Source organism: Eimeria maxima, genomic scaffold (assembly GCF_000499605.1).
Source record: "Eimeria maxima Weybridge genomic scaffold, Emw_scaff200, whole genome shotgun sequence".
NCBI classification, from domain to species: Eukaryota; Apicomplexa; class Conoidasida; order Eucoccidiorida; family Eimeriidae; genus Eimeria; species Eimeria maxima.
In genome coordinates, this window is record NW_013563643.1 from 39,390 (window position 1) to 47,260 (window position 7,871).

Consider the following 7,871-nt stretch of genomic DNA (forward strand, 5'->3'; position numbering starts at 1 on the left):
CCCACCCCCCCCTCATTCTCCATAGAGGGCGAGTAGGTCGTGAAAACGGCCCAGCCCTAAATCGAACCATATGCGAGGGTGATCTCAGGGAAGGTTTTAAGCGTGGGGCCATCGTATCCGTGCCCCCCAGAAGCAGAATATTTCGTGCTGCAGGATTTCAAAGTAAGGGGCTAGAGCGCTCTTGAAATATGCAGGATTCAAATGGAGCTGCAATTCGAAAAATTCCATGTCACCAATTACGGCGATCTGTGCTTTTTCAGGTTGGTTCGGTGGTGAGAATAGCGGACCGGGAGTTTTTCATATACGCTGCTGACCCGTTTACTATGTCTTATGTAAAGTGGGTTGCCTTGGTTGAGACACACGGCCTTTCAGGATATCGCCTTTACGGAAATACAAAAGCTGTCAATGAAAGACCAACTAACTAATTTAGCGTTGGGGGCGTTTCTATGGCAGAGACAATCTGGGCATACAACTTCAAGAACCCATCAAAGTTGATGAACCTGAGGTGCCAATGCAGCCATCCACTTCAGCGAATCCAAGGCCCCACGAGAAGGCTAACGCAGCTTACTCCAAGTACGATAGGAAGAGCGGACATTTGTTTATAAAGGCCACGATTGCAGACATGATCTGCCCTGATGCTTTCGGCAGAGAAGTGCACATACTCTTCTACCCGGAAGACAAATACGTCTCTGTCTTTGAGCCCAAAGGAGACGGGTGAGCGAATGTCTCTACCTCACTGCAGTGAGATTTGGTGTTCCGACCCTTCCCTGCCAAGCTAGAAACCCTTCTGTGCAGCAGCTCGACGCACTGGTTAGAAACGGGTGTTTTCAGGCATAGCACTACATCTGGAGAAAAGTTGCTCCAAAAGTCCATATATTTCAATGAAAGTGCAGGAAGACCCTTCGAAGCCAGCGACTTTGTCATAGGGTAGGTGGCCCAATTTTGGTCGTGCTGTCCTTGTCTTCTTGGCTCTTAAATAAGCCTCACTAAGAGGCATTAGGCCCAGAATCTGGCTTTGTGCAGGTCGACGGTCACCATAAACAGGCAGGTGTTTCGCATTACAGCCGTAATTGACCTTACCGGACGACCGGACCAAGGAGCGGATCTCGAACCGGACCAAGCACGCGTCCTCTTGCACCTCAGACGTTTATGGGACGGTCTTCGTGGGAACGATATCAAATCCGGCCGAATGTTTACTGCCTGCGATGAGGTGCTGTGAAAGAGTACTTCAGCTTCTAAGGCTCACTTTTGCTGCTAGGAGTGGATAATACAATAATGTTGCACGCGTTGCAGCTTATATGAACCGGGGCAACTTGGGTGCTCCTGGAGTTGACTTCTCAGCGATGCAAGGGTTATTTGACATTTCAAGATTTCCAAACTGCATTGGAGCGGTTTGGGTACTCAATATCCGAACAGGTATGGGCTTATTGAGTAACTGAAGAGCTGAAATTCATGTTCATGAAACAGGCGCACAATCGGTCAACATTGACGTGAGTTGCACTTCAGGACGCTCTCCTCATGACGAGGTATTTTGACTCCACTCAAGATGGAAAAGTAGACTACGAAGAATTTTGCAAAGGGATGTTGGAGTTGCAGGGGGCATTCTTGTCCAACAGCCAAAGGCTAAATGAAACTTTGCGCAGTGTGAGGCATTTCCTAGCCGCATGCAGGCTCCAATGGAAGGCACTGGCTTCTTCCCAAATGAGCAGGCGTTAGCTCAGGAGTCCTGGCTCTGTTCTTGCAGAATATCCAAGCATACAGGGACACAGCAAAACTGGAATCGGCAAAGCTCGAAGATACAAAGGCGATTAAGCAAAGCTTCAAGAAACTTCAGTTAGTTGGCGGGGTTGTTAGTGCTCCCATATATGCACTGTTGCAATAATTTATTTCTGTTCGGCATGGCCCGTACTAGTTGACACCCAATACGCATGCTTTTCGTATCTCGTTAGGGGGCGTTTGTACCAGCAGCCACGGCTTCTCCAGTTACTTACCAAGGAGTTCTCTCGATCATCCCTTGGGAGAAACGTTTCTGTAGACGAAGCTGTCGAAGTTTTCAACCGTTGTGGTAAGATTCTTGGCGGTTAGTTAGTGCCCATAAACAGCTGAAAAACTGGTTTACGAGTGCCACTGTGCAACAATAGTAAAAACATTGCAAACTATCCTGGAAAACAGGCTTTGAGCAATCGCGCTCGGAGATCAAAGCTATACTTAAAGAACTGCTGCCGCAAACACAAGACAACATCCTCGACTACATTGATCTGATCAGCGTGAGACACTGTCTCCTTTCTCTAGGTTACTGGATGTGCCTATTTCTGAAAGATGTGACGAAGGCTGGGTAATTTTGTGTTTCCCTGCGCGCTTTTGTATCCTGTCGCATAGGCCTTAAAAGCGACGTGCAGGGGAGTATAATTATCTCCGGTATAAATCAGTTCGCTACGATGACCAAAATGGCCTTGAGGGAAGTCCAATCAAAGTGAATTTCTTCTGGTCACCCGCACAAAACAGTTACAATAACTTCTCTTAGTCTCCAGTTGCGTCGCAGTCACATTTAACCTCTGAGCAGCTTTCAGAAACACGTTTTGAAAGTGATTCATAGCTTTCCAAAGAACTTAGTTCTGTTTGCCATCGGAAAGCCTCTAAAATAAAATCGCCATCCCAGAAAAATTCTTACTTACAAGAATAAAAGAAGATAGGCATCGCAATAAATCTTTTAAGGTGTGGGCAGTGCCAACACACCTGCCGATCTAGAATATTAGGGAGTGTAAGGAGGGACTGTAAGCCCCAGTTCTTGGATTTCTCCGGAATTCATCTCAGCATTCCGGAGACTATGGAACAGCGTCAATAGTATGGCAAGTTCCTTCTGAAGTATTGAATTTCTCTAACGGGATTTAGCTTACATGGCTGCGAATCCGCTGCCGTTTTCCCTCAGATACTTAGTCCAAAACAGTCGTTGGCTTTGCCTAATGCTTAGTTAACATATCGAACAGTTTCTATATGGATCTTCACTTCACTTGCCACCTTGATTTAGTTTGGTGGGGGTTTTGCTCAATATTGTAGGTACTCTGAACGTACCAGACAGCAGCTTGGCAGGTAAAGGATAGGATGCCACTCAGTGTTCTTTCCCCTTACTTTTAGAATGTATTTGGGGATTACTCAAATATCCCTTATGGTAAATAGGAGTAGCGGAACGTGGCGACCAACTCACCGTATATCCATATACATAATACACATACGCCTATGATCATCGGAACGTTCGACGGTAGCTTATTAGTGAACTTTTCACGGCAGAAGTTGTCGAGCAGTATTGTGTGAGGCCCAGCGGTCCTCGTGGTGGTGGGAGTTGCATACTGAAACGCCTACCATTGCCCTCAAAGTATCAGGGCTCTTGGACCTATATTGGCGAGGTCAGCTTAAGCCCTCTAATGTTTAGGATTCACGACTACCACCAATATCCCCAAGGGTAACGCTCTTTCTCCTTCGCCCCTGTTGCAATTATTGATAGGGTAGGGGTCACCTGAAGCACACCCAATGAGGAAGCCAAGGCCCTGCAACGAGGAACGCGGGAGCCGGAGAAAAGCATAATGCGTGTCGTGCTCGTTTTTTTTGTACGGTTTCACGTCATGGGTTACTTTGAGAGATGGTGCCGTTTCAGAATCTTGCTGGTCCGTTCTGATCAGGGTGTGGGACAACTACCGAAAGAAGTACACAAATTCAGTTGCATGCTCTACATCCATGGTATAAGAAATAATTTATCAAAAGGGCGTTTTTGTTGAAATGAGTGCATATGGTTACTGTGGGTTGGCTGGCTCTAGAAAGTTGCCGCCCTTGCCCAGCGGATGGCGGTGACTGTCCGGTGGAGTAGCGCAGTGGATGACGCCTTCCTGCCGTGGCAGGGTGACGTACATAACGAGTCCAAATGCACTTCTATATTTTTCCAAAAAGCAATTTGCAACTTTTACGTATAATTTAGGGTGGCTGAAACATTACTGAATGACCGACAAGTGCCGTGCACGGTTGCTTGTGCAATGCTCTGACGAAAGGGAGCAGTCATAATCTCTCTTGCTAAAATGGACAACCAACCGAGTTGTAACCCGTCAGTTGACGCCACCATTATACATTTGGTCATTGAGGCACTGCAAGCTGCAAGCTGCGCAGTGGACGGCACCGCACACGACTCGTATGGACGACTGTGGGAGCTGGTATCCAGCGACACAGTTGCTGGATCATTCTTTTTAAGGTCCCTCTCTATATCGTTGGGGATAGAACTACCCTCTTGCGTTCTAAATTGCGCAAAAATTGAGGAGGTTGCAGCAAAGATCACTGAGCTCGGGTCAGGAATCTGCGCAACTCTGAGAAATAGGGTTCCCCTGCGTACAATCCACCTACACCAAGGGCACCCCCGCGTGGCAATCATAAGCGCTTCATGCCGCTTGCCAGGAGGAGTGGAGACACTCGGTGACTTGTGGTCAGATATCCTTGTCCCAGGAAGGGATGCGATCACACCTATTCCCACCTCACGTTGGGATGCAGATCTGTTGTACGACCCAGAAGGAGGTGAGGGCACTATTTACGTCAAAGAAGGAGGGTTCATTGAAGATGCAGATGCCTTTGACAATCGCTTCTTCGAAATTCCCCACCATGAAGTAAGCTTACCTGGCACATTCCGACGCAGGAGTGGTCAACTTCACAATATCTCCGACGTTGCTTGAAGAACCATGTTTTCTCAGGCTGCACAAATGGACCCGCAACAACGGCTTCTCTTGGAAGCTGCTTTCGAGGCTAGGGCACCCTTGATGAAAGGCCGAATAAGCCCATCAGATGAGACGGGGGTTTTTATTGGATGCTCGTGCGCTGACTGGTATGTCCTGCAGCCTGATATCCGATAAAGATGTACCAGGAGTAAAACAACTGTCCCTCAACTATGCCGGAAATGGGGGTCGTGAATTAACAATCGTACAGTGTGCCTAATTATGCCAGTAGGCATGTTCTGGGCCAGATTGCTAACTCGAGTTTCCACAATATACCTGTGATTCCCTCTTTGCATTTGCTCAGGTTTCTGGTTCACGCAAAACTTACTGCCAGAGATAGCCCTTCGTGCTTTATTGTAGACCTCCAGCATGCAATGCTGGCAAATCGCATTTCATACTGTATGAACCTGGAGGGGGCGTCAATGACAATAGATACTGCCACATCTTCAGGCATCGTTGCATTCTGTACAGCAGTTAGCCAGATTGAATCAGGCCGCATGGTATGCGCCCTTGCAGGTTCGTCTCAACTTATCATTGCTCCAGAGGTCACAATAGCTCTCTGCAACCTAGGGATGCTATCACGGAAAGGACGATGCCGCCCGTTTGATGAAGCTTCTGATGGTTTCATTAGATCCGAAGGGGTCGTCGTTTTCTCCCTTGTTAGGGAAGACTACGTTGCCGACTACGTCGACGCTAAGGTGGTGTGCCCACTAGCGTATGTTCGTGGACATTCTGTGGTTCACAGTGGAAGGGCGTTCTCTACCACTGCTCCAAGCGAAGGTGCGGAACGCCGTGTCATGGAAGGGGCACTGGCCAAGGCAAGCTTATCTCCTGACGATGTCGACTACATTGAGGCCCACGGCACTGGAACGAGGATGGGGGATGCAGTAGAGGTTCAAAGTATAGCTGCTGTATTTGGAGACTCACACGAACCTGCAAGGCCACTTCTTGTGGGCTCAATCAAGGGGAATATCGGCCACTGCGAAGGCTCGTCAGGGGGTGCAGGAATTTGCAAGGCTATCCTTGTACTCATCAACCGCTGTGTGCCAGGTACCCTTCATTTTAATCGTCTCAGCAGCTTAATAGATAGGGTCCCGAAATACTTTTCTATCCCTCGGACGACAACAAAATTCCCAATCCCTGATAGGCCACTGGTGGTGGGTGTAAGCTCTTTTGGGGTTGGTGGCTGTAACGGCCACGTCATTTTAGAAGGCCCGACTGTAGGTCAGCATGATTTCAAAACCCAGCTGAACGATAAATGTTTTTGGAAGAAGAACAGGTTTCCCTGGTCTCACCTGATTAGCATGCCATGTGGCAGCAATGAAGGGGTTTCTCCCGCGGAATTACTAACCCCTGAGGGTTGTGTTGCAACTCCGACTTCTTCTTTCTGTGGGACAAATTTCAGTCTTATCGGGCCGGCGACAGACCAAGACGCCGGACGGAATGGCCCTGTAGTGTTCACTGAGGTACCCGTTATCGGACCCGGCAATGGGACCAGCCACAAGCGACTCAAAGAAGTTCACCACGAAAATAAGTCAAGCTCCTTTAGCTGCGACAATGGTAGTCTCCAAGCGGCACACGTCGAGTTCGGGACATATTCATCGGTTGGTGAGGAGCCGGATATGCGCCCTAGCTGTAGTTCGCATTCGCCGGGGCGTTCCCCACAACTTCCTGTGGCAGACAGTTCTCCGTATCATAAAGTTCCACCGTCTATACCTTCTGTCCTCTCTCGTGAACAGATAAGGGCAGCAATCGACGAGTCGCTCAAGCTAGCTCTTAACCGCGACGAGCCTCTGCAAGAAGATACTCCTTTTGTGGAGGCAGGTGTCGATTCAATGACATCTATTGGTATCAGAGAAAACTTATCAAAGAAACTCAAAATACAGCTACCGTCAACCATCCTATATGACCATCCGTGCATTGCCCAGCTTGTGGGATACTTGGAGCAAATTTCATCTACACAGGAAGTGGATGCAGGCACTAAGGCCCTCTCTTGTCTGGGACATCCTAATGCACGAAGCGCCATTGCAGTCACAGCTCTGGCTTGCAGGTTCCCTCAAAGCGCTCAGACTGAGTCGGAGTTTTGGGAGACACTCCAAGGCGGTAAGGACTGTATTCAGCACATCCCCCTCACGCGTTTTGACCCGTGGAAGTACAGAGATTCTGGGACAGATCAATCAAATAAACTTTATGTCAGTGATGCTGGAACATATCCAGATATGGCCTTATTCGACAACGCAGCATTCAACATTTCCGTTGCTGAGGCTCACTTGATGGACCCTCATCAACGCGTCCTGTTGGAAGTTTGCCAGGAGGCAATTGCCCATGACCTCCAAAAACGGAGTCTACTGGATGTTGCCATTGTTGTTGGCTGCTGCAACAATGACTGGGTTCGAGAAGCTTGCACCTCACAACAGGAGGCAAAAAGTTTGACAGGGACCGGTGGGGCTGCCTCAATCATTTCCAACAGGCTCTCACATGTGTTCGGATTTTCTGGGCCAAGCGTTACTCTAGACACAGCGTGCTCCTCCTCGCTTGTTGCACTCGATTTTGCGATTAGCTACATGGCAACGCAGGCAATATCCCAAGCACTTGTCGTTGGCGTCAACCTCATGCTAAGGGCTGAAGCCTTCCAACAAACATGTAAAGCACATATGCTAAGCATCGACGGCCGTTGCAAGACCTTCGATGCATCTGCAAATGGCTACGTTCGCAGCGAAGGATGCGGTGCACTACTTCTAAAGGCACTGCCCCGCCAATATGCAGACCCTTCCACCGTGTATGCATGGATTCGTGGGGCTGCTAACAATCATGTAGGCAGAAGCGCCAGCCTGACAGCACCCAATGGCCCTGCCCAACAAGCTGTAATCCGATCCGCCTTGAGAGACGGCCGAGTTCAGTCGCCCGCAGATGTAGCTGTTCTGGAAGCACACGGCACAGGGACGGCTCTTGGAGACCCCATTGAGGTTGGAGCAATTCGCGCAGTGTATTGCAAGGGCTTTGTAGATAGTCCACCCCTCATAGTGGGTGCCCTAAAGTCGCTTATGGGCCATGCGGAGGGGGCTGCCGGCATTGCCGGCCTCATCAAGCTCATTCTCGTGCTCCAACACAGATTAGCTACCC

General features: G+C 49.0%; 2 protein-coding genes across 2 annotated transcripts in view; both read left to right on the plus strand.

The window, feature by feature from the left end:
* Nucleotides 1-2,477, plus strand: part of EMWEY_00021310 (hypothetical protein, conserved) — a gene marked incomplete at both ends in the record, with an annotated part of 4,388 nt that extends 1,911 nt beyond the window's left edge. The window contains 8 exons of the mRNA XM_013477856.1: nucleotides 89-162; nucleotides 261-337; nucleotides 454-714; nucleotides 832-927; nucleotides 1,144-1,210; nucleotides 1,507-1,644; nucleotides 1,969-2,065; nucleotides 2,380-2,477. Of these exons, the coding sequence (XP_013333310.1) occupies nucleotides 89-162; nucleotides 261-337; nucleotides 454-714; nucleotides 832-927; nucleotides 1,144-1,210; nucleotides 1,507-1,644; nucleotides 1,969-2,065; nucleotides 2,380-2,477 (908 nt within the window). The remainder of the gene's footprint in view (nucleotides 1-88; nucleotides 163-260; nucleotides 338-453; nucleotides 715-831; nucleotides 928-1,143; nucleotides 1,211-1,506; nucleotides 1,645-1,968; nucleotides 2,066-2,379) is intronic.
* A 1,590-nt stretch (nucleotides 2,478-4,067) lies between these two features.
* EMWEY_00021320 (Soraphen polyketide synthase A, related, related) lies at nucleotides 4,068-7,871 on the plus strand (the record flags this gene model as incomplete). The annotated part of the gene is made up of 3 exons (XM_013477857.1): nucleotides 4,068-4,643; nucleotides 4,728-4,858; nucleotides 5,053-7,871. Coding segments are annotated over 3 exons (3,526 nt in total), but the record flags the coding sequence as incomplete, so codon positions are not given.